Raw genomic sequence first — 26723 nt, forward strand, 5'->3', positions numbered from 1 at the left:
ATCATAAGCAATCCATTGTGACCTGGAAAGCCAGGTACTGACATCACAGAAATTACAGTGATACGAACTGTCCAAGTTTATCAACAGCTTGTTATTTTCATAAAGATATAACATATGTTCTCCTGTTTTATCCTCAAATCTCTCCTCCCAGGTAGGCATTATTACACCTGAATCAGCCAGAGATTCATTAACAGGCTGAGGGCATGTTCTTGTGCACCCAGCCTCAACCTCATGGGGATGCTCCTGTTTATTTTCAGTTGGTTTTATTTGGACTCACCTACTCTTACAATCCTGATTCAGAGGAAAGTAATCATGTGCACTAAACTGAGGAATTTTAGAGAGAGAGAAATGTAACACAGGCAAATAAAAGTCTTTATTCCAAAGTATCAAAAGTCAGCATATTTTACCTATCAGTGTTTCCAACAAGCTTTAGTTTCAATTCTTGTACAAGCCCGATCTTGCTGCCACGGCAAATTAAATGGCCACATTTTGTCCCCATGACTTAGACACCTCTTTTTTTTTTCCTTCGCACGTAGCCAAAACTCAGCTTGAACTTTAGCAAAGCCCTGAACGTTTGTAAAAATGGAGTCAGGTGAGCTCAGCGTTTGCAGGTTATGCTCTGCGTGAACGCTCCTGGGCAGAGTTGATGTCTCCTGCCACATCTAACTAACTAGTGTAGACGCTGATAAAAGTTGCTAGTCAGAGCTTTGAAAGATACTTAGAGGGGACTCCAAACCGAGTTGTAAAAGGCTTGGAGGCTTTAACTCTTATCACATATACAGTCATTAACTCAGTTCAGCCCAGCAGATCGCTTTGATTTATTCATTAAATATATTATTTTTGCATTAATTGAGCTCATTTGATGAGAAAGACTCCCACTCAGTAAGATTTCCAGTTAATGGCTTGGAAATCTATTAGATTTTGCACCCAATAATTCATCTTCGAATTTTCAAAGAGTAGCTAGGTTAGGCAAGCTGAGATAAATCGTAGATAATCGAGGAACCATCTGATCTGCAGAAACGACGTGATGTGTTTTTTTCACCGTGAGCACCATTAGTGAGTTTATCTATTTAATTAGTTTCTGCAGCAGAACAAAGAGTACATCAAGGCCACGAAGGTCTTTTATTCGGTGGCTCTGTGCAGCTATTCGTCTAAAACGACTTAAGCAAACTTTGTTGTGGTGGCGATTACCAGCATGGACACGCACGGGCTTCCGAATTCTGAGTTCATGATAAAGATGAAAGCTCTAACAGAGATAATTTGAGAAGTACATCTCCCCCCAAGTTTATTGCATCTGCTGATAAAACTGGTTAGAAATCTGGACTTCTTTTCTCATTTTTGTACCTCGAATACAAAAAAAAATTGAAAACTAAAGATGGGTTGTATCACTAATATTTCTTGGAAGTGAAAAACCATGATAATAGCCGTCATTCTGGTCCATTTCCAAGTTTTCAGGATCATTCTAAAAGCAGTGAAATTATTTCCAATATGTTGCATCACTCCTGAAAGCAGGAATCAGTATTTCCAATTGAAATCATTTATTTTTCTGACTGAGAATTATCAGGTATTAATAGCTAGGAAAGAAACTATATTAAGCAAAATTTAGATATCAATAAAATAAGATAATATGATTTTTTTTTTCATTCTGAAGGAAGAAAGCTTTCTCTTCTCAAAATAAAGGGTGACCCAAGTAAGTGAAATGTGTCTCTCAGTCGTGTCCAACTCTTTGTAACCCCATGGATTGTAGCCCACCAGGATCCTCTGTCCAGGGAATTCTCCAGGCAAGAATACTGGAGTGGGTAGCCATTCCCTTCTCCAGGGGATCTTCTGGGTCTCCTGCATTACAGGCAGATTCCATCTGATCCACCAGGGAAGCCCAACCCAAGTAAACTCCACTTTAAATCAAGGAGGATTTTGGAGAAGAGATAAGGCTATCTAACTGTATAGACCCTATATGTACTTATACCCAATCTTCCTGAATCCACATAAATACTATCTCCAGGATAAAAACTCACAAGTTTGTAAATAGTAAATAAAGAACAGGTATTGGGCAAATTGTGGGCGTTATATTTAACATACAATTTACTTAGAACCAAATTTGCTTATATCTCGATTGGTAAACACAAAAAGTAATAATTTCTTCATTCATTCATTCATCCCTTTTACAAATATTCAATTTGTACTTGACGCCAACAAACAAAGTTTGTAAGTAGTGTGATCCTGTCCTTCAAGAGGTGGTAAAACACAGGAAGACTAAGTTTCATAAATGACTTCCTAAGGGATTTAGATTTGATATGTTCATTAGGGCCATGGAGGGATTACTGACCACAGCTCTAGGAATTCAAAAGAAAGAAGATTGTGGAGTCAACTCCACAGAGTAAGTAAATCCCAAACTAGCCTTGAAAAGAAATGAGGTTGGACTTTCCCAGAAGGGAGAGGGGACAATATTCCTATGGGGAGTTTTTAAAGACATGAGTGAAAATTATGCCCACTGGGGCCAGGAAGAAATCCACATCTGGGTGAAACAGACGGTCTTGGGAAGGAGAGAAATATGAGATTGACTTCATAAGGGAGGGTGGAGACAGAGAGCTCTATCAGGCATTTGAATTTGGTCTCTCATACAATGTGGAGGTGTTGGCTATTAATCAGGAGAGAAAGTGACTGGAAATTAATCTGCAGGGCAAATCAGGAAGAGGAGAGTTTGAAAGGCCAAGTAGACTATTAGCTGCTACCCAGGGTGGGCCAGAGAAGCTCTGCAACTGGGTTTATTATGGAGACCACTGCCCACCGCAAGCTGAATACAGACACAGAGAATCTAAGCCCCCATCTGAGCCGCCACGCAGGCTCATGCTTCCAGTGAAGTCAGCACTGACCTGGGGGTAGGGCTCAGGGGCTGGGGGTGGGGGAAACCCCCGGAATGCCTCCACACAGGCGTTCAATCCGATCAAGTGCTACTACTCAAGAATCCCAAGGTACAGTTTCCTAAAGGAACACGAGAGACTTCCCTCGTCTTCTTGGATCACAGAAACCTTGAAATTTGATTCATAAACGTCCCCAATATCCATGGCTTGAATCTGACTTTTTAAAAGGGTATCAGAAGACCATCCAGACAGACGGTCATAAAAAGTTTCTCCTTTATACCGTCTCACCCTCTTCCTACTCTTCTATAGCTACAGGTTTCCCCAACCCCTCTGGTCTGACTCCAGGTGTCCATCTACAGGTAGCAAAGGCAGTCTGGACAGTGGTCTTAGGCTGTTTTCCTGCCTCAGGCAGATCAAAGCCTATGATTCCTTTTTCTGTAAGACCGTAGAACCAATACCTACAGGTCTAGAAATAAGTCATAAGTGGTCATAGGGAGGGAAGAGGGAGGGACAGAATGTGATGCTTATCCCAGGATTTTCCCATAGTCCTCCTGTATTGTGTTGTTCTTCAGTCACTAAGTCATGTCCAACTCTTTGCAACCACGTGGACTGAAGCATGCCAGGCCCCTTTGTCCTCCACTATCTCCCAGAGTTTGCTCAAAGTCATGTTCATTGAGTCAGTGATGCTATCTAGCCATCTCATCCTCTGCTGCCCACTTTTCCTTTTGTCTGTATCGTATGGCCCTGGAAAAAGTCTTTGAAATCAGCCTTCATTTTGTCTTCCTGCTCATATCTTGGTAAAGGATGTCACTATTTCAAGGGCTTTTATAAGGAAGGAAAGATAGTGTAATAGTCTGTAGCATAAAAATGAGGCCAAGATGAACAGTTTGCTGTCCTGGGATTGATTGCTTGCAGTCAGTAGAGCATCCCAGAGACCTGCTCTCCAGATGCCATTCCTTCTCTGCAGGGCTAAAATTCTCCTAGAATTAGAAAGACCAAGTTCTTGGTCCCTTGCAGGCTGTCTGTGCTGGCGGAGGACACTTAGACCTCTCTTTCTGGATCTTCCCATCACCTTCTCGTTCTCTCTCCGCAGACGCCTCCCACCCCTTCTCCTTCTCAGCACCCCAGCATCGTGTATGGTTTGTATCACTTTACTGAGTGATTTCACCTCCTCCACCTCAGGTTGCTTCTCTGTGCTGGGACAGGAATAGCATCTAACTCATCTAGCTGTTCTTCACTCTCAAATGACATTATGCTAGTATTATTATTGTTGTTATTATTACTCCACCATGAGATAAACCCGCAGGAAATAGACTTGGGACAAGAGCTGGCCTTAGAACTCTCTGCTCCCTTTCTGTTGGGTATTCACTGAATGTTCACTGAATCACGTGGGCCGACGAGAAAAGGGACGCACTGCCACTTCACTACTAGGAATTCAGGTTAGTCCAATGGCGACTGAACCTATGAGTGTAGTTATCCCAAAGAGGGATAAACTGGTGAACCTGCCTATTTTTCTCAATATAACTTCAAGTCAAAATAGTCATTGATCAGAGATGAATCCAATTTGCCTTTACGTGGTCTTGACCAAATGACTGTCACCTGAATATATATAAAAAATCAGCCCATATATTTGGTCTCTATTCTAATACATCAACATCCATATTGACTTACTGAAGTAGCAGACTGGAATAATTTTGGGTAGTGTGTCAATAAATAATTTGATTTTCTGACAGTGTTCTCTTTTTAAATGACAACTAACTATATAAACATTGGTCCCTTGGGATTTTTTTTTTTTTTTAGAACTTATATGAAAGCTGGATTTGGTACTTACAAGTTTTGTGGCTTACTTTGAAGAATTATACAGTAGCTCTGTGATTATCTTTTCAGTTGAAATACAATGCATGTATTGAATAACCTTCACTTCCAAAAGCTTGTTCCGAAGTTGTATTGTGGTATTATATAAAGTAATGTTAGGATGAACAGAGCTCACCCCAATTCAGTTCTTTCTTTCCATAGGGACGGTAACTGAGATTCAGAGAAATTAAGTAACCTGTCCATAGTTAACCGTCTAGTAAGTTATTGGACGTTGTAGCTGCTAAGGTGTGAAAACTTACATTGCAGGTTATTCGCCTTTGAAGTTCAATGTTTTTTCCCATTATATCACTATACCCCCCAATGTTGTCATTGTTCGTTTCCTACAGAACAAATCTACTTTGGAAAATGGCAGTTGTTCAGAAAGGAGTTGGCAGTTGTCTGAAGGAGCACTTAAATATTTAATTCATGATTAGGTCAAGATCCGTGATACCTTCAGTTTCACCAGTGATCAGTGCTCCGTTCAGAGATGAAAACCTTTCCTTGAACTTTCAAAACTATGATGGGCTAGGAACCTCTGGCTTTAGTTACCCAGCTCCTGCGTCAGAAGGAGAGGGAGAGAGACAGACATCCAGCTGGGAATCCAGATCTTGCTTCAAAGCTTTTATCTTCAGAGGAAAGAAATCTTGTGAATTTCATTAATGTCAACAAGATCTGAGAAGATTTGGAGTGTTTAAGCCCTTGGGCGTCTCTAGTATGACATATGCTCTGGTTATTATAAGTCTGTGGTTGCAAAACCATTGCAACTTTGATTCACATCCGCCATGAACCAACACTCTGGAAATATCCATCATATGGTCAGACTTAAGGGTACGTTGAAAACAGTCACTTTCCAAGAGATTATGAAGTCAAGTTATCACTAAGGGGGAAAAAGATGAATCTCCTCAAAGTGACATAACAAAGCTAAAAAAAAAAAAAAAAAAAGTGAAAGCATTTCTTTAGGATTCTAGAAGTAGATAACCTCAAAACATCTCCCCAAAAGGCTTCTTCTCTTATTCAATGTATAAAAAATGAATTTTGCCCTGGCTTGTCTTGCCCTCTTGACTGCCACTTCCATTCTTTCATCTCCAGAAGAATCAGACTAAAATTTACGATTATTTCCACTGTAATTTTCCAAACATTATGGGAGAAAGCACTTTTATTCTTAAACAGGTAATGCCATTTCTATAAAGTAAATTGGGTCTAAGCAAACCCCAAATAGGATACTTCTGGCAAAACAAATGTTGACAATTTAATCTAGGTCTTTAAATCAAAAACTCCTTAAAAAACAAAATATATCTGTGTCTCTTCTCACCCTTCCTTAATTCAAACTAAAAGGTGAAAGATTCAAAGAAACCATAAATTCATAAGCATTATGAGCTATCTTCTTAATGAAATCTTTTTTATTGGTGAGTCATCTTTTTAGTAGATTATCTTTTGAAAAATGTTAGTTTTATTCCACTACAACTAACATTTCTGTCTAAATACCAACTAGCGCAAATAAGGAATTACTGTTTGCGGTCGTCTCCATTTCATAACTACTAAATCCAGTAAACCCAGAACTGGAAATGTGTTCAGAATCATCCAACAGAACATCTGTGATGGTTCGGCGTCACCAAGAAATATCTTATAAGAATAATATTTGCAATAGAGTCCACACACACACTCTGCAGACACCCAAACCCAGGCCCCAAGGGCTCAATTTCTCTGCAGGGCAGATGACGTCATGCAGACCCAGGCAGAAGGTGTGTAATTTTAGCTGTGGCCGAAGCCATCACTGATTACAGGACTTAACAGGGAAAACCCCTTTCAATTGGACTTTAAAGCTTTTCAAATGGTTTAGTTAAACATTTGAGAAACAAACAAACAAAAAACCCAAAAAACAAAAAATGCACTTTCTGATCCAGAAAGAAATGCCTTTGTTTCTTCTGTTAGTACTTTTTAAAATCGCACTCAGCATGGCTTCAGGCTGTCGGCGCTGTCGGGCACATGCCGAAGGACCGGCGCTCTCGTCTCGCACTGAACTCACTAGCATCTCACCTGGGGACACGGTAGACAGGTGTGTCCTCTGCGAGTCACTTGACGTCATGGGTGCTCTCACGCAGAGGAAAGCTTGGGGCTGGACTTGGCCTCGATTCCAGTTCCCACGCCGGGCACGCAAAGTGGCCACGCTTGTCAACACGTCGGACCCCACATCCGACGGCCGGAGAAGGAGGCGGTACACCAGAGGAGGGTGTCTCGAAGCCGTGGCACGTCACAGCCGTTTGTTCCGTGACTGTAATTTGGCCTTCGGCACGGTGAGACGAGGGCTCTGCCTGGCTTCTCAGCCGCTGCTGCTGAAGGCTGCGGTGAATGCTGTTTTGTCAGGTTAATCTGTTCATTTGTCTGAGATGTTTGCTAGTTTCCACTGGGTTGGGAAGATCCCCTGGAGAAGGGAAGGGCTACCCACTCCAGTATTCCAGCCTGGAGAATTCCGTGGACTGTAGAGTCCATGGTGAATTTCATGGTGGCCAAGAGTCGGACACAGCTGAGCGACTTTCACTTTGGCTTTTCACTTTCACAGTTATTTCAAGGGCCCCCGTACACATAAGAGGTGACACAGACCACTGCTGTCACTGGCATGGCGGGTTACACCATAAAACCGGAGCTTCCAAAAGTTGGTATGTAGTGTGAAAAAAGGTGGATAACAGTAGCCTGGACCTCCGTTGAGTCGCTGCTTACCATTTCCGGATTCACTCTGGTGGTTTTTAATTGAGTTTCCCATGCTGGTGTTTTCTTGAAGAACGTCTGGTGTATCGGCTCTGAGAGGCCCCCAGGTCATGACGGTTTCAGAATGACGGGCGGGGTGGGCACAGCGCTCTCACCCTCGGACGATCAGCCCATCCACCATGTGGAGGACATCTGCCTGCACTTCTGCAGGACTAGCGAAAGCGCTGCGTCTGTCTAGATCGTGTCCACTTCTTTTCTTAGTCACGACCAGAGACCATAGGTGGTGGTGATGGTTTAGTCACTAAGTCGTGGCCAGCTCTTTGCAACCCCAGTGACTGTAATTTATCCTTCGGCGCACCACTGCCTTCCTGCCAGGCTCCTCCATCCATGGGATTCTCTGGGCAAGAATACCCGACTGGGCTGCCATTTCCTCCTCCAAGGGATCTTCCTGACCCAGGGATGGAACTGGCGTCTCCAGCGTCTGCTGCTTGGCAGGCAGATTCTTTACCACTGAGCCACCTGGGAAGCAGAAGGAATAGGTCGAGTTTATTAATTATTTCATCTGTTGGAACAGAATGAGTAATACTTCGGGTATGTTGAATAAGCAACCTGAAGTAAGCATTTGTGTGCTTTCTACTCCTGATGCCTTAAACACAGTTTTCATCTCCCTCTAGCTTGTGCATTACAGTTCATTTAACAGTATCTATACCCTTAAGTCCAGAGAAGGCAGTGGCACCCCACTCCAGTACTCTTGCCTGGAAAATCCCATGGACAGAGGAGCCTGGTAGGCTGCAGTCCATGGGGTCGCTAGGAGTCGGACACAACTGAGCAACTTCACTTTCACTTTTCACTTTCATGCATTGGAGAAGGAAATGGCAAGCCACTCCAGTGTTCTTGCCTGGAGAATCCCAGGGATGGGGGAGCCTGGTGGGCTGCCATCTCTGGGGTCGCACAGAGTCAGACACGACTGAAGCGACTTAGCAGCAGCAGCGGCAGCATACCCTTAAGTGAAGTGGCTCTGTCATGTCTGACTCTTTGCAACCCCATGGACTGTAGCCCACCAGGCTCCTCCATCCATGGAATTTTCTAGGCAAAAGCACTGGAGTGGGTTGCCATTTCCTTCTCCAGGATACCCTTAAGAGTATTGGTCAAAACACTGGAGTCAGAAAGATCCGAATCTGGATGTGACCCTCCTGAGCATCCCGTGCCCTCCCGTGCTGCCTTCCGTGGCTCTTCCTGTCCTGGGATGAGGGGGCTCGGGAGTCTGGCCTGCCCTCACAGAGAAGCATTCTCTCAGGACAGTCTCCAGTGGGGTCCGAGCAACAGGACAGAGGCCCGCTGCACGGGGCTCTGGGCTGGGTCCATAGCCCAGACTCAGTCTGGTGGCATAAACGTGACCTATGGGGACCTTGGCCAGCTCCTCAAAGGCAAGAGCCTCGTCTTTTCCATCTTGCATGAGCCCGCAGGGCCTCGCCTCGTGCTGTCTACCAAGAGCCCATCATCCTTCAGAACGGCCAGAGGTGCCACCAGCAGCAACTTGGGAAGACCGTGCTCTGGCCACCAAAAGTGTTCTTTTTCCCACTTGGATTTTGTCTTTTTTTTTCCCCTGCCTTTTTCCTGTAGTAGTAGTAACTAAAGAAAAGAAGAAAGCTTCTACACAGTATAAACTGTAAAAATGCTAAGAGACTGTTTCATCGAAACCCTCCATGATATGGGTCCGTGGCCAGGCCAGGCCCCCTGCCTTGCAGATCCACACCTGTGTGAAGGTCCGATGCCTTGGCCATGCCTTGGGGCGAGGGGGTGTGATGGTCACTTCACAACCATGAGTTCATTCACTGGGAGGATGCCCTTGACAGCAGAAAGACTGGGACACACGTACCAGCCAGTGCTGACCAAAACGGCCCTGAGGAAGAGAAAGCATCCAGGTGGGGGCTGTTTAAACAGGCTTAGGTAGAAAAGGAGGCTGCCCACGCTTCCACATTCTGCCTACACAATCCAAAACCACTTCAACGTTCAGAATGACAAGCGTCCTCAAAATGTTGGATTGTCCAAAAAGTTCCTTGGGGGTTTTCTGTACCAGCTTATGTAAAACTCCAAACAAACTTTTTGGCCAACCTGATAATTCCTAACCAAGAGACTTCCAAGCAGTAGGGTCTCGTCTCAGGCACACAAAGACTTCCAAGAGGAGAAACGGAATCCCTGGTTCTAGTCTACCTGCATAGTATTCCCTTAGAAATGCAAAGTCTGGTTTGAACTGTTGTTAAAGGTCCTGTTTGTTTGGTTACTCAGTGTGTCTTTCCAGCTATTGGACAGAAAATAGACTCCTAGCTTCCTGAATTGAAATGTCATCTTCCTAACCAGAATTGACGATTGTACATAACCACCTGGGTTGTTCTTAAAGCATCCTATTCTCACAAGCGTGTCTTCCTGCGTCATCGTACGTATTTAAAATGATGAGCTCAACCTAACCGCCTCAAACTCAGATTCTCAAAGAAACTGACTCCAGAGCAGTTCTGAAATGGAGACCGCCCCGCTCACCTGCCTCGGGATGTGGCCTGACCCTAAACCCTGCCTGCTCATCCTTCCCATGCCCAAAGGAAGGGACGGTGCTTCTTTGTTGAGCTTTTTCCTCCCCCAGGGATACACATTCTGCAATCACGGAATATTCCAACTCCAACTCCCTTTCTGAATAAGCAACTGTTATTCTGCTCTGTTCTTTTTATCACTTGGTTTATGCACTGCTGAGAAACAAAAAAGCTACATAGTTCTCTTACTCCTACAGTTACATATTTTTTAAGAAATAAGAATAGGTCACTATTGAAATAAAGCGCTGCTTGTCATGGTAGCTTTCTGGGAGGCAGTGGGACAAACAGGGCGTGTTAAGCTTTCCGTTGTGTGCAGACTTTCCCACCCCTCTCTGCCCCCACCAGGAAAATATGTCTGTCCCGTGATCTATTCAGTCCTTGACCTTTTGACTAACAGGCCAACAAAAGGCGCCATTTATTGGTGATTAATTTACGTGTCTTTGTCCATCAGGAACTGGATCAAGGCTGTCACAACTCAGCACCATCACCAGTTACACTCGCCACCTGCGCCTGGGGCATTTTTGCCAGGGCTCAGCAGGCCGTGCAAACCTGCATCCTGTCAACTCCCCCCTAAGTCCACCTGTTTCGTGAGCAGGGGAGTTCAACAGGAATGTCATCCGGGCTCGGGGTGGGGGGCCCTCAGGGACCAGCCCAGACACTGTCGCTGGCCTTCCTTCAGGGCCCCCCTCGGAACCCCGGCAGCCGACCTTGCCCCTCACACACGCCTTCCTCCCCATCTCCCTTGTCACACATGTGACCTGTTTCCGGTCCTGCTGCATCTTTCTTGGACTATGTTGCTTTGGCCTCCTCTCTTGTGGAACTTCTTCCTTGGTGTCTTTTCCTCTCCCCTGTAATGCACATCACTGACCCCTGCCCAGTGCACACACACACACATGCTCACAAGCTTCTTCCTCATTCTCTCTTTTCTGTGTGTGCTCGGTCGTGTCCGACTCTTTACAACCCCCTGCACTGTAGCCCGCCAGGGTCCTCTGTCCATGGGATTCTCCAGGCAAGAATACTGGAGTGGGGTGCCATGCCCTCCTCCAGGGGATCTCCCTGACCCAGGGATCGAACCTGTGTCTCCTGCATCGGCAGGCGTGTTCTTTACCATGGAGCCCCCTGGGAAGCCCCTTCTTTCTTAATCCAACTCCAAACCTCCTTGTGTTGGAAACCCCCTCACATGGATGGATACCATGCTGTCCTTGGTGGGAGATCCTGACTGCACTGACTCTCTTCTCAGACCACCTGTAAATCTTGTTTTGATTTTAAACTATTTAAGTATTCGTCTGTATATATTTTTAAAGTTTACCTTTAGCTGAAAAACAACCAGGCAAGAACTCTTTGTTCAAACATCCTATCTCTTGTTTATTCTGTACAGCTATCATGTATGAATATTTTAGACGATCAGCTACTCTGTAAATCAACCTTTAACTTAAATCCAGCTTTCTCCATCACAGCAGAAAGGCTTCCACCATGAGAAGGGCAAAATCCACCTTATGACGATGGCTTTGCAAACCATTTTAAGTTCATTCGTTATGAAAAATGGATATGCACTGTAGCTGTGTAACTCATAACCTTTCTCTTTCAGAAAATTAGTAGTATTTCTGCCTGCCCTCACCCCCCACCAAACAAAACTAATCGGGAAAACCATGTCCTTTCTCTGCGTTACACAAGACAGTGATATTTCTCTAACAAATTTCTGGGAAAATCAAGCAAAAGAGCTGCTTATCTGTGCTGTGTGGGATTGTAATTGTTACCTTTATTACTGGTCTGAACCAGTACTCTGTCTTTTTTAAAATGTTCAAAATAACTGGGGAAAAGCAGCTTTGAAATGCCATCCCCCCCCTCTATTATTTTCACATTCAAGCAAGCTAAGCATTGGGAGCTGAATTGAAATCTGAATAAAATGAATACGTTCATCCGGGAAAGTGCACATTTTCCAGCTGTAGCTGCTCTCCCCATAGCGTCCCCGGCCTGAGCCCTCGTCCTCACCCCGCCCTCCCAGCCTCTCAGCCCAGCCCGTGGCCCTTTCCTTTCGTCATGGATCAGGTGCTGTAGTGTCAGCAAAGGCACAAAGGTGACTCACTTACTGGGAGAATGAGCGGTGTTGAAGCCTTTAGAAATCTGGGCGGGAAATACAACTCACAGGCCGGTCATGACTATTCCTGGGCTTCCCTGGTGGCTCAGATGATAAAGAACAGGCCTGCCGATGTAGGAGATGCAGGTTCGATCCGTGGGTCGGGAAGATCTCCTGAAGGAGAGCATGGCAACCCACCCCAGTATTTTTGCCTGGGAAATCCCACGGACAGAGGAGCCTGGCGGGCTACAGTCCACGGGGTGGCAAAGAGTCAGACACAACTGAGCAACTAAACAAGAAGGACTATCATTAGGTGGAATTTCTGTTCTCTGGATGGGAGCAGACCCCCACGCACCCGGGTAACCTTTCAGGTGGGATGCGATCAGATGCTTCTTATCCAAACACTTTGAGACCATGAGACCCAGGCTCCCACCCAGGCCGTGGACGGCCAGTGCAGGAACCCCTTCCTGCAGAGTCTGAGAGGCAGCTGAGGGCTCACTTCCAGGCTCAGGGAGGTGAGACTTCGGCCGGGTCCTCCAGGTGCGCCCCCCACCCCCGGGGCAGTCCGCCTGCCTGGACTTAGACCCCAGCACCAGCAGAGCTCCCGTCCCTATGAAGCCGTAACTGAGGACTAGGATCGGGGCGTTCAGGAAGAGATGAGGAAGAGACGGCAGGCACAGCCATCCCCGCTCCCAGCTGCACCCCCAGTGATAGGGAGGGGCGGGGGTACTAGCGGAGGCTGAACACCGGGATTAGTGAGGCCGGGAGGGGACAGCGTGCACCACGCAGATGCAAGCCCCAGACGTGGGCATGGGCTAAGGCCTCCGCTGCACCACGTGTCCGTCTGTGATCACGCAGAGCCAGCACCGTCGTCTGACCATGGGCCCTTCCTTCTAACTAGGCCATTTCGGGGCTTTGAAGAAGCCAGCGTCCGGGAGAACACTCTTGATGTAATTACCGGGTCCGAAACAGAGTCCCTGACTTGTGAGCTGTGCTGTAACTGCAGGTCACCTGGTTTTCATTTACGCCCTGATGTCTCCAGCTGAGATGACTTTTCAGAACCTCACTTTTGTTTACACTCTGCTGACCTTTCATCAGTTCCCTTCTAGTGGGATTTTGTGTTGTGGTCTATCTGTCACCACTCCTGAGACTCTACCAGCATCATGTCAAATGATCCGACATTGACAATGTCAAACATTACATGCTTGTGTCTCGTGGCATAGGCCTTGGAGACCAGTGCCTAGACCCATGCATAGGACTTTTTGGGAAAGCGCCGCGTAGTAACGGGCCTCTCTGTGTGTTTACATGAACCAGTGAACTCCGGGGATGGCATTGACTACAGCCAGCAGAAGCGGGAGAACATCGGCGACCTGATCCAAGAGACGCTGGAGGCCTTTGAGCGCTACGGCGGCGAAGACGCCTTCATCAACATCAAGTACATGGTCCCCACCTACGAGTCGTGCTTGCTGAACTAGCAGGGAGGCAGCTGGGCTTGGGCGGAGGGGGTGCTCCCCAGGGTGCTCCCCACCACCCGTCTCTGCCGCTGCTAGCATCTCCTTATCCGCAACTTCGGCCGCTCAGCGTTTCCACAGCTGCTGAAACAGCGGCTCACGGGCCCTCGGATTGTTAGCCCTGTTGAGAGCAAGGCTTTCCCATACATAAATAGTGCCTGTTTCTTAGATTACAATAGTGTACTGTGCTTATTTGTTCCAGGAGAAGAATTGCTTCTTTATCCAGTTCGGAAAGAAAGCAGGAGTCCGAGTTAAACCTTCGGTTGTATGGACAATAAAACTATGATTTTCGTACGCAGTTCAGCAATTGTGTCTGCCTGCCCTGAGGGTGATGTCAGAGGTTGGAAGGGGAGTGTTTAGGCCGACTGCTTAATAGGTGTTGGTCATGGACCCGGGGGCCCGTTCAGTAGCACCTCCCCAGCAGCTGGGTAGAACAGTGTGCTTTGACACTTGATAGAACAGTGGGATCTATGCCCCTATTACAGGGGGACAGTTTCCAGCGTGTTCCGAACCTCGATTATAAACATAACTGATGCTTCTGGCCCACCAGAATTTGCAGGGCTTCCCAGCTTATACTGGGGAGGGGGGCACAGGGGAGGGGGCGTGGGTCGGGTATGAAATGCCACGTGGCACACGCGACTGTTTTAAACCGCTAGCTTGCTTCCTTGTCCCCCGTGGTCCGACATTCCTGCACCCCAGGACCCCGGTGTAACTGACAACACGCTACCCGGCAGGCGGTTTGGGGCCTCTCATCAAGATGACTTAGGTGCATTGTAGCGCTCACCCTTGGGAACAAGTCAAGTCCTTTTCCTCCGCAGGTCTCCTCCCGCTGGTGGGTTGGGTGGGTTCCCATAGCACCTCTCGCTGAGTCTGATGGCACTGTTTGGGAATTTTATTGAGATTAAAAAAAAAAAAACAAAAAACAACACATGAACTGCTTCATTCAACTGAGAAAGCAAAAAGGTGTCCAAAGAGAGGCATGAGTGTAAGGTGCCCAGACAAGGGCCTGCAAGGTGCGGGGCACTCAGCTCAGAAAGCTTCGGGTGAGGGACCCCGATTCCACATGCCTGCAAGCTGCCATGGCTGCCGGCGGTGTGGGCCAGGAGGGTCTTGGTCTGCAGCGAAAGCAGCACCTGCACAGAAGGGAGGAATTGAAATGTGTCCCTGGGAAAGTGAGCCCTGGCCCCCAGGTGGTTGTCCGTAATTACTGAAGACACAAGTGTCCAGAGGCAAACCCCGAGTTTGAAAACTGGTTCAGTATTCATCTTCCTTGGTGCCGGGCTCCGCATATGAAATCTAGCATCTGAGTAGCTACCACCTAGTTCCCGAAGCATTTTTTTTTTTAAGGATAAATGGAGATACATGACCAGGTAAGACAAATTGGCTTTCGGGTATAATATCAATACTTGGAAAAGACAGAGCTAGAAGCAGACATAGAGAGGTTAAGACAGGTTTTTCTCCAAACTATGGTGTTCCACTGTACCCAGCAGCTGTCTCCCTGGCATCAGCGACGTTTGAAGTGACCCCTAAGTCCCTGATACTGTCAGTCAGAAGGATCCCGCTGTTGGTGCCTTTGAATGTTCCTGCCACAATTTCCTCCACGGCTCCATTGGGACTCGGGGACCAGCCTACGGTCTCACTCTCTCTCCTGCTCGTGAAAACACCTGGAGTAGAAGCGAGGAGACCTCCCAGCCTCTGAGCCCAGAGTCCTAACTCTGGTGTGAAATTAAAACACGGAGGTTCCTTTCCCAGCTCTCTGTCACTTATTAGCTGTGCCGCCTCGGGCACATAATTTAACTTCTCTGAGTCTCCAGTTTCCTCAGCTGTGGGAACTGAACGTGGAGATTACTCCTACCCGCAGGAAGGTTCTAAGAACTAGAGGTGATCTTACTGAAATACCTAGCATAGTTTCTTACACCTGTTGGTCTTTACTGTAAAGGAACAAGACATGAAAAATGACCAGCTTCCACCCCAGCAAAGCAATATATAATTGGGAAAATCCTCAGATGATATGGTGCCTCCTAGAAAGCAATGGTGAGCTCTTTGTCATAAGAAAATAATTTTGCAGAAAACCAAAGCAACTACAGATATGGCAGTGGTCTCCAGAGATTTTTTTTTAATGCATTGTTTTACTAGTATAGAACTAGGAATGGCTGCCTTTTCTGTCGTCTCGATCCCAGGTGGCTTCCTCCCTGTCTGTAGGAACACACAGAGGAAAAGAGTGGGTGGAGGTGAAGGGGGAGAGAGCCCCAGGTACCCGGGGAAGTGCCCCCCCCCCACCTCGTGGTCAGCCCAGGTGGGCAGGTGCCTGAAGGCATCTCACACCACGTGAGCAGATGGCAGAGCTCAGAGCTCAGAAATCCCTGAGCAAAGGCCCTCAACGGGCTGCTAAACTCGGGGAACACGGGAGAAGCCCACCAGGAAAGGGAAACTAAGCTGGAGGAGAGATGCTTAGGAGCAACAAGACAGAGGAGGCCCAGAACAAGGACTTCCAACGTCTGCGCGAACATCAAAGAACGTGGAAGGCGGGAAGCCCAGAGCGCCCCAGCTGCTTCTCAGATGGGTTGACAGTCTATTTGTGGAAGAAATACGCCGCGTGGAACCCTGGGCCTCCTGACGATTCAGAAGACCGGGAGCTGGAAGACGAAGCCGGAGCGGAAGTGTCCGAGGTAGAGCACACCTCTCGGAAGAAGTCAATCCACGGGCCCGCTGACGCATTCCGGAGGGACACTTCATCAAGGCTGGCAGGATAACCAGGCTGCCACCTGAGAGCTCTTTCCCTCCCCAGCTTATCCCTGTCCAAGGAAACAGCCTGGAGGCTAGAGGGGTGGAGCCACGTGCGGTGCAGGGGAGGTCCCCAGCGGACCAGGGCCCCTCACATGTGCCGGTCTGGGTTATTATAGCACTGGAGCTGCTGAGAGAGACGTCGGGGTTCACACAAGCCCACTGCCCCCTGCAAGTCGCCTCCGTGGGCACACCCTCATCTTCGAGGGAGGCTCCCCTACCAACCCCCGGCACCACCGCCCCGCCCGCCCCACCCCTCGCCAAACTGTACGAACAGCACATCATTTTACGGCCCAACTCTATCTGGAAACATCAGACAGAAATTCACAGTTGGAAAATTCTGCGAAATGGTTGCATGCTTGGAGAATATGGCCTTCAAAGCTGAAGTTTTCTTATGTAAACAAGCCTCAAGTTTTTTCAGGGTTTGCCTACACGCAATCTAGAAACAGGAGATGTTTTGGTGCAGGAGGAGGGACGTCCCAGAACACTGTCATTTAGAGAAGCGGAAAGGAAGTCCTCCTACTTCAATACCCACCACATCGCTTACTTCTCGGGCTATGCTGAGACATTCATCACTGGCCTTCTATAAGCAGAAGCTGGGAAGCTCAAAGACTGCTTTGAAGAAGTAATAAACCTGAGGAAATATTCCATGAACATTTTTCTAATCATAAATTCCTACTCTCTGATGGGATTTAAAGTGGAGTCAGAAAACCTCAAATGCTTTCAAAACAATTCTACCCAGGAAAGCATCCCTCTTCTAGAAATGTACCAGTGGACCGGTTTTTGAAAATTCTCTTTCGAAAACAAGAAACTTCGAGATTTAAGCTAGAAATGACCATGCTTCCTTCCAGTCACACCAAGACAATCCGTGTCCACAATTCAAATATTCGGCGTCTGGCAGGCTGTGCCCCAACACATAGCCTCCAGACCCGCAGTGCCCCGGCCAGGAAAGGCCACTCGGGTGGTGACCAACCCCAGCTGCCCCTCACCCCACTCAGTCCCCAAGAGGCTCTCACAAAACCACCCTCTTTATAAGATCCAGGAGGAAGGGCTTTCCTGAGCTCCAGCAACTTTTTTTCTTTCTTTTAAAATAAGAGATATTTTGTTTATTCCAATAATAAGATACTGGAAGTGAGTTAAATATCCTGGTTACTCTGTGCGCTGGACTCAGCATTCCTTGCCCTGATAATGAGCAGAGGAGGAAAGTCCATTTTGAAGTGGGAACTGCCAACCACTCTACTAGGCTTATTTGTAATTGGGGTGTCTTAATGCATCTGGTCCCATCACTTCATGGCAAATAGATGGGGAGAGTGTGGAAGCAGTGACAGATTTCATTTTCTTGGACTCCAAAATCACTGCTGATGGTAAGTGCAGCTATGGAATTAAAAGATGCTTGCTCCTTGGAAGGAAAGCTATGACAAAACTAGACAATGTGTTAAAAAGCAGAGACATCACTTTGCCAACAAAGGCCTGAATAGTCAAAGTTATGGTTTTTCCAGTAGTCATGTATGGATGTGAGAGTTGGACTATAAAGAAAGCTGAGCGCCAAAGAACTGATGCTTTTGAGTTGTGGTGCTAGAGAAGACTCTTGAGAGTCCCTTGGACTGCAAGGAGATCCAACCAGTCCATCCTAAAGGAGATCAATCCTGAATATTCATGGGAAGGACTGATGCTGAAGCTGAAGCTCCAATATTTTGGCCACCTCATGAGAAGAACTGACTCATTGGAGAAGACCCTTGGGAAAGATTGAGGGCAGGAAGAGAAGGGGATGACAGAGGATGAGATGGTTGGATGGCATCACCGACTCAATGGACATGAGTTTGACCAAACTCTGAGAGACAGTGAAGGACAGGGAAGCCTGGCGTGCTGCAGTTCATGGGGTCACAAAGAATTGGACACAACTTAGCGACTTAATAACAACAACAATTCAAAAAATACTCTAAGCATCCTCTCTGCTCTGCAGTGGGGGGAAAAAAAATAGTAGTACTTGGCTTAATCAAGAACACTTTCCTGCAGAAAAATGCATATTGGTGTGGAATCTGATTTGCCGGCTTCAAAGTGTGAGCATGTGGAAGCTGAATGGAGATCCAGAGCACCAGTCGGGCTTTGCTTCTGGGAAACCCCATCAACAGCAACAGTTTGTGCTGATGCTGATGTTAAAGGGGAACATAGGAGCCATAACCACCATGATACAGCTCGGCATGGGCTCCTGGGGAAGGAAGGACTCTATTACTTCTGCTTGCATGAAGCTGTCTGCTTGGATCTCACCTCTGGTGCAGTCTGCCTCTCTGGACAAGTTCTTTGGCCACCAGCCGGCTCTCCCATCACCCGTGAAGGATGTAGACAGACATGGGGCGGAAGGAGCTCTGCAAGTTGGTTCATTAGCCTTTCTCTATTTCAGGGGTTGATTTTTTGCCTCCTCGGTGGGAATATTTTTAAGGTATTTGGATACTTTGTTTTTCCTTTGCCAAATTCCTGTAAATTTCAATCTGACTGAAAGGATTTGTTCTCTTCCTGTGTGTGGCAAGTCTAAAAAATGTATTTCGCTGGTTTCTTTTTTCACATATAAAGTGTTGAGAAGTAGCCCCTCATCGTGCCTTCAGAGTATATTGTAGGTGCCGCCCCCTCCACTCAGGTAAGTGCAGGTGGCCCGCAGCATTTCCATGTTGATTTCAGGGCAACTTCGGGTGTTCCCGAAGGGAACAGGGCTTCGGCACTGCTACGTTCCAAGGTAAACCCAGTTCCACCCAGTAAGAGACGGCAGCGCCCCCATTAAGAGCGGGAAAAGAGGGTGTGTGCTGTGTCCCCACCTGGTGACAGTGGCCAGGGAGAAGGGGCGAGTTCCCTTAAAGGTTAAGGGGCTGGTGGGTGCTCAGACCCACAGCTCCGGGTCCCTCCATGCCAGTCGCGCCTCTTCCTGACCCCTGACTGTCCTGGGCCTGGGCTCCGGCCTCCATCGCCTCCAGCCCCAGGGTTCCGATGCCGTCTGTAAGCCCCCAACCCCCCAGTTTAGTCCCGACCTCCCTAAATTCGCACAGGCTGCTCCACCTAGATGTCCAAAGGCTTCTGAGACCAAAACCCTGGTTCCCTGCACCCTCAGTCCTAGTCCTCCCACCCTGATGTGCCCCCCTCCACGTGCTCCAGCTTACGCAGCGGGCACTCGCGTCACCCCTTCCTCAGCTGGAAACCCCAGAATTCTTCCTGACACATCTTCCTGGGTCCTGACGCAGCCTGTCTGCCAAGCTGCTCCCAGGTCTGACCACGACCCCTAACACCTTTCTTCCAGCCTCGTCCACGCGGCCGTCACACCCAGATGACCAGCTCCCTCCGCACTCCTGGGAGCCAGGGCCCCTGGGGCCCAAATGCCGTGGGATCGCCCAGCTGCTCACAGCCCTAGACTCCCCAGTCCCACTGCGCTCCGTGCTCCTCCCAACCCCTGGCCCCTCCTGACCTGTCTCCTCCCTCCCGTCTCCCTCCCCGTGTTCCCCCAACGTCAGCCCTACTGACCTCGACTGTGACTCACAAGTGGCTTGGCGGGCGCTTCCCCAGGTGCTCTGCGGGCCCCTCTCCTGAAAGACTCCCTCCACCCCCATGTGCTGCTGCCTGATCCCTAGTTTTCTTTACTGGCCTCAAACCCTCTGAGTACTAGACACAATGGACGTGTTCGCTTGCCTGTCTGTGGGGTGTGGGCTTCCGTGAGAAAAGGGTGATGGCTTGGTCACCCCGCCCCCCCCCCCCGCCGTGTTCCCCTTGCTGGGGGGCATGCCAAGGGCAGGGTGAGCACCAGGGAGCGGGGTGGGTCAGTGAGTAAGCAGTCTTATAGACCAGGTGCTCCACCCTGCAGCCAGCTTATCCGAGAGGCAGCGGCCCTGCCCCACCTGGCGGAGGAGGACCCATGTTTCCTCCAGTGTCACCCTTGGGGAAGAGGAATGATCAGCGCAGAGTGAGACCCGCTGGAGACCTCAGACTGGAAAATACGAACAGACTCTGCTGTCCTGGGAGGAAAGCGAAAAATGAAGTCGTTCAGTCGTGTCTGACTCTTTGCTACCCCATGGATGGTAGCCCGCCAGGCTCCTCTGTTCATGGGATTCTCCAGGCAAGAATAATGGAGTGGGTTGCCATTCCCTCCTCTAGGGGATCTTCCCCACCCAGGGGTTGAACCGGGTCTCCTGCATTGTAGGCAGACGCTTTTACTCTCTGAGCCACCAGGGAAGTAGCTCTTTAAAAAAATTGTCCCTCTGATTGCGTCCTGGGAGAGGCAGGCACTACTCCTTTTAAACCAAGGCAGAGGAAAGTATTTTAAACGTCCTCGGAGGCTCTGGGGAACACAGGTCCCGTCTGGCTGTTCACAGACAGCAAGTGGCCTGCGTGTGGTCTCAGGGCAGCTTGGACTCACTGGTTCCACCTCCCGAGTCCTCACTGGGATCCCCCAGGGGAGCCAGACAGGTCACTGGGAGCACCTCCCATCATAGGGGTGTCCCCTGTGGGGAACATCGAGCACAGATGGACCCAGATGTCTGTTTAAACCCACGTCCTGCAGGAGGCTGAACGGAAGCAGCCTGAGTGTCCTGACCCTGCTGACCCCCAGAGTCACCCCCTGGCCCTAGCATGGTGTTCTCAGAGTGGGCTCCCTGGTGCAGCAATAACAGCCTCACCGGGGGCCTGGACGAGTCCAGCTCCTCGGGCCTGGGGCAGACCTGCTGAATGGACACTCCAGGGTGATGTCCAGCTTCCCTGTTAGAACAAGTGCCCCCAGGACCCGAGGTCTGGAAACCAGTGTTCCCAACCAAGGTCTCTGCTCTCACGTTGATTCCTTCTCTTCCCAAAGGCGAGGCTGAAAGTCGGTGGTCCGTGAGGGGGTCTCCACAGCCTGTGTTCAAGCCGGGCCACTCTTGCCGTTTCCCACCAAGCACGAGGGCTCTTCGGGGGACTAACTTAATGTAGCTTTTAAGAATAATATGAAAGCTTCAACCCTAGTCGGGAAGCTAACTAAATTGTCCTTAGTCTAGAGAACGAATAATACGTGTACCTTAGAAAAATACGGTTTCAATCAATCAGTTACAAAGCCAATAGTAAAAACCTATCGTTTTTGCTTCAAGTATTATCGGGGGTGGGGCGGGGGGAGCTTAAAAAGTCTCACTGTTCAAGAAAACACTTCCAAATATTCAATGTAGTGTCATCTTTACATTTAAAACTTTTTTTTTTAATGGAATCATTTATATTAATACACAAAGGAAAGTTTCCCATGAACTGCTCAAAACTCAGAGAATTAGGATCAGCAGTTGTTATAAAACACCGCGTGTGTGATTTTCCTTGGTAGATGCCCTCACTGAAGTCAGATTTGAAATTAACACTGTGTCTGTGGCCCAGGCTTAAGGCTCTGTGGGTTGGTGACAGCCACCTACAGCTGAAACTATGTCCCCACACAGCACAGCCCATGGGTGTCACTTGATTCAATGAAATGCAGAATAGGGCTATTCTAGAGCCAGGACTTTAAATGGCCTTTTTGTCTCCTCCCTCGTACATCTGGGCAGCAAACACTGCATTAAAATGCAGCAAGAAAAACGTCCCATGAAGAACTTTATTGACAAAAAGGTAAAAGTTTAATAACCCTTCAGTAGGCTCCATTCAAGAGGGGGCACTATGTGGGTAGGATTTTTACAGTTCTCATAGGAATCCTCTGTATTGAAAGAATGTTTTCAGTTTAGAAGGAACTCGACTGCAAAACATTCCTGAACTGTGACCATCTCTGCCTTAAATGTGATATATTTGGTGGATCTTTGTTTGCTGAGTGAGGAATAAACCTGCTGAAGTGATTTTCCCTTCACAACAAAAATGACCCAAACATTGAAACTGATGAAAACGCCTTATTGAGAGGTAATAGATGGAGCCTTCTGGTCTTGCCGGGCTAGCTAATAACGTCACCGCTAAGCAAAGGCCACATAGCTGACAAATACCACAGCGCCTCACAAGAGGTCAGAGTTCCGGCTGAATAACGTCTTTCTCTGGAAAATCTATCAGAACCTACAAAGCAGTTACAGCCCAGAGAGGGCCTCCTGTCCCCCAGCGAGAGGGGCCCCCATGAGGCTCCCCCTACTCGAGGGGGTATCGTGGGCCTCAACGGCACACGGGAGTCATACCCACCGCTCTCTCAGAAGATCAAATACTGTACTTTTCCCCAAAGGACGTAGAATCTGAATCCTAACAAGCAGGACAGGATCTCAGGAGCTTTGCGACACTGCTGGGCTATGGTTTAAAAAGGAAGGTCTCCTGGGTGGGTGTACAAGGAGTCTAGACTGACTTGAAAAGAAGGAGATCCGATTCCAATCTAACCATTAAAATTATGTCCAGGGAGGGGTGTGGGGTGGGAGAGAGTTGCCAGCACAGCGAGTCGGCATTCAACTTTGATTCAGGTCAGAGTGTGTTAGTCACTCAGTCCTGTCTGACTCTTTGTGACCCCAAGGACTATAGCCCACCAGGCTCCTCTGTCCATGGGATTTCCCAGGCAAGAATGCTGGAGCAGGTTGCCATTCCCTTCTCCACGAGTCTTCCCAACCCAGGGATCGAACCTGGGTCTCCTGCATTGCAGTGGATTCTTTACCACCTGAGCCAAGGCCAAGGTTTAACTTGCAGGTCACCACCTCCCTCTAGATGGTGTTGACCTTCCAAGACAATTTCTGAGCCTGTTTCCCCACTTGAAAGACTACTTCTGAGGGTACTGAGAGGATTAAATGAGGTATCTTGTGACAGTCATTTAAAACTGTGCCTGAGACTTAATCTTTCAATGGAAGACCTCCAGAATTACGAGGGTAGATGTAAACACCGAACAAATAATTTGTGTACACATCTGTGCACTGAAATCCCAGACACATCCATCTCAGAGCAGGTGTCCATCCAGAGCACGCCCGTCAGCCCTGTGTTTCTGGGATGCAGTATGGTTTTCAATGTGATGTGGGACCCGCATCCCTGAACAGAGAGAGATGCTACTCAGGGAGAAGCCTGTTTGCTTCCGGCTGAAAAGACCGAGGCTAAACCTCATCTCCCCACGCTTCACACCTGGGAAGTGATTTTTGGTGTTACTACAGGAGTCCAGACAGCGTTTATTTGCAGCCACAGTGGGCACAGACTCTGCGGCACTAACGTGTTTCTTCGGCATTTTATTTGTGAAAATGTCCACTCTGTGCCACTGCCCTGCAAAGACGTGTGTCCTCCCTGTGTGCACAAACACACACACACCTCCCAGCCCTCCTCCCCGCCACGTCGTGTCACCTTCTCTGCGCCTCCACGTCCTTACGTCACGCGCTTCTCCGGGGAACTTCCAGTCCCTCCTGGTCTTAGAGACCCGGGCACAATCAGTGGTTGGACCAACACGTCCGCTTTCCTGAGAACCACAATCTTCCCCCCACCCCTTCCTGCCACAACCTCAGCTCGGCTGCCAGGAGCGTGTGGAGGACGCCAGGCCTGCTCTGCACAGCTGGGTCCACACCCGTGGTCTTCCCTGACTCGGGGTTGCCTCTACCCCCTTCTCTTCGGAACCTTCCAGCATAGCCAAGATTTGGAAGCAACCCAGGTGTCCACGGATCATGGATGGATAAACACGTTGCGATTTACATACACAACAGAGTATTCCTCAGCTATAAAAAAGAATGACACCTTGTCATTTGCAGCAACAGAGATGGGTCTGGAGAGCGTTATACTAAGTGAAATAAGTCAGAGAAAAATAAATGCCATGTAATATCACCTATATGTGGAATCTGAAAAAGAAAACAAAACGGGAAGACTCACAGTTACAGAGAAGGGATGGATTAAAGAAGGCTCTTTAGAGGAACAGACTCCCAGCTGTAAGAGAAATCAGTCACAGGATGTCAAGTACCACACAAGGAATAGAGGCAGTGATATTGTAACAACGTGTGTGGTGATGGATGGTAACTGGTCTTACTGTGGTGATCACTTCATAATGTAGAAAAGTGTCAAATCACTGTGTTGTATACCTGAAACTAATATGTTTTTGCATGTTCATTATAATTCAATTTTAAAAGGGGGGGAGGGGTTCAGAGACGACGAGGGCGGGTCCAGAGTGGGTTCCCAAATCCGGTGGGAGGTTGGCCCACAGAAACTCCCCAGCCCCCAGCAACCCTCCCGTCGTTCTGAGTCCGTGGGATACAATTAAAATCTTCCGGAAGCCGGGAAAGCTGTGAAGAACAGTTTATGCAAAGGTCAGAGCACAGAGGTGAGGAGGTCTCCACAGCCCCCTCTGATGCCTCACTTTGCCTCCGGTCCTGCTGCCCCTCCACCTGCCCCAGATGCCAGCGTGCCCAGGGGCTCCCGCGGGGCTCAGGCCGAGACGCACCCTGCCGGGGTCACAGCCTGCCTTCCATCCCTCCTCCGTCCTCCCCCTTCCAGGCCGCAGGCGGGGCGCCCTGAGCAGGGACCCCGGGGACCAGCGTTTCAGCTCCTCCACCAGGAGCTCTGGCCACAAAACGGAAGCCCCTGGGCCTCCGTTTCCCCTTCTGTGAAGTGGGGTCATAGAGCTCGACCTTTGATCTCAAGTCCCTTCGATACCGGACTCTGGGACCCTATCCCGTGCTCCCAGGCTACTGAATAAAGCGGGGGCACAGTTATCTCGCCAGGGCTCTGGGCCACCCTGCAGAGGCCGGGGAGCTAGTCCCCTCCGTGAGGCTGCTCAAGCTCCTCTAGGGGGAAGTGGGCCCTGGCCCAAGGTTGTGCCCGGGGCCTGGGAGAGCGCCTCCGTGCCAGCCCGCGGCCCCCCGCCAAGGCCGCTTTCACCGCGGCTCAAAGGCCCGGGGCGGCCCGGGGCTCCGACACTTTCCCACAGCCCCTGTCCGCGGGGCGGGCTCGCCGTGGCAGGCGCGCAAAGAGGCTTTGTCTCCCCGGAGCCGCGCTCTCCTGCCCCGCGGGCTCCCTCCTCGCCCCTCTAATCCTTCCTGGCTCCGGGCGCGCACACCCCGAGCAGCACCATCCTCTCGGCGCCATCTACCCACGCCCCTCCGCGTGGTCCCTGGATTCTCCAACCTCTTTTCTCTGACACGTCTTAGCATATCGGAAACGGCCGCTTTGGGGGCAGTTTCCAGGTCAGGTGAGGCGGAAGGCGGCACTCTATTCTACAGGAACAGAGGGCGGCTTGAGCCCAGAACAGAAGCAGGGGGCAAACGTTTATAACGTGACCTCCCCCCACCCCCCCACACACACGGAAGACAAGGCGGGCTTCAGGACAGCCCTCTGGGTTCTAAACTGTCTTCCTAACACCCGGCTGTTGCTGATCATTTAGTTTTCGCCCCCACGTGTTCTAATCCAGCGCTTACAGGTGGAGTGGAGTCCCAGAGGATGCGGGGTCCTCGGTCTCCCTTTCTCACGACCCTCCAGGCAGCGCAGGGCTGCAGCTGGAACACTCCACAGCGACTCTCAGTTCCCCGGCTTCCCCCACTCCCTTTCCCACCCCAGCTTCTTTTCCTGTTTTTCTTCTCCTTTTCCTGCCCTGGGGCCTCTCCTAAGGTCCGCGGGGACAGTCCTGGGTGTCTCAGCAAAGTCCTCCCACAGTGAGCCACTAATGAGCGGGGAACAGGTGCAGCACCAGCAGAAGGAGGAAAAGAAGCCGAGAAAATGGAACCGAGGTTGGCTTCCGCGTCTCCGTCACAACTGGGCAGGGAGGTGACAAGGGCTGTGCTGGGCTGCACCAGGGCCTGAGCTTCCTGGGGGCTCGGAGCTGTTCTCTGGCTCCAAGGAACCTCTGCCAAGGGGGCTAACAAATGATGCTCTCCATCGAAAGAATAAGATTCTACCTGAAAGAAAGTTCTCTGGTGCCACGATTCTCCAGGAGGCAAGCAAGAATCCATCCCTCGAGGCTGTGCGTCATTTCCTCCCTTTTCTCAGCTGCAGTCTCTGCACTTCTGCTCCCTCCCCCAACACACCTCTGTGAGCTTTCAGGCAGAGGGGTCCTCTCAGTCCTATGATGTATCAGAACTCTCTTCAAGAACATCATACAGAGACTTCTCTGGAGGTCCAGTGGTTAAGACTCTTCACTTCCCGTGCAGGCGGTGCCGGTTCAACCCCTGCTCAGGGAACCAAGAGCCCATGAGCCACACAGTGTGGCCAAAAAAATAGAAAGAAAGAGCATCATACACCCAGCACTGGCCAGAAACCCAGAGAGTGGGAATTTGGAATAACTGGATAAAAACACACGACTTTGCTTCTTGTCAAAGATCAATTCCTATCCATCTATCTTTGATAATCGTCACTGAAAGATGAGCAAAAAATTCAATTCATGTGGTAAATGCCTGTTTAACAAGTTACAGTGCTTTATTAAGGAAGAGAAACATATCAATTT

The 26723-nt window shown here is 49.1% G+C and overlaps 1 protein-coding gene and 1 long non-coding RNA gene across 3 annotated transcripts in view; one reads left to right on the forward strand and one right to left on the reverse strand.

Annotated features, from left to right (window-relative positions):
• The window catches only part of PACRG (parkin coregulated), a 529967-nt gene extending 516070 nt beyond the window's left edge, over window positions 1–13897 (forward strand). The window contains exon 5 of the mRNA NM_001435083.1: window positions 13398–13897. Coding sequence (NP_001422012.1) covers window positions 13398–13558 — 161 coding nt within the window. The 3' untranslated portion in view covers window positions 13559–13897. The remainder of the gene's footprint in view (window positions 1–13397) is intronic.
• Window positions 352–26247, reverse strand: LOC107132796 (uncharacterized). 2 transcript variants are annotated; one of them, XR_009495922.1, is made up of 4 exons: window positions 26179–26247; window positions 12097–14473; window positions 9178–9324; window positions 352–7940 (listed from the first exon to the last, which is right to left on the reverse strand). It is a non-coding gene; the product is annotated as an uncharacterized lncRNA (long non-coding RNA). The 2 variants fall into 2 exon arrangements; XR_009495921.1 differs by having other exon boundaries at window positions 9178–14473.
• Window positions 26248–26723: the final 476 nt, after the last annotated feature.

This window comes from Bos taurus, chromosome 9 (genome assembly GCF_002263795.3).
Source record: "Bos taurus isolate L1 Dominette 01449 registration number 42190680 breed Hereford chromosome 9, ARS-UCD2.0, whole genome shotgun sequence".
Taxonomy (NCBI): Eukaryota; Metazoa; Chordata; class Mammalia; order Artiodactyla; family Bovidae; genus Bos; species Bos taurus.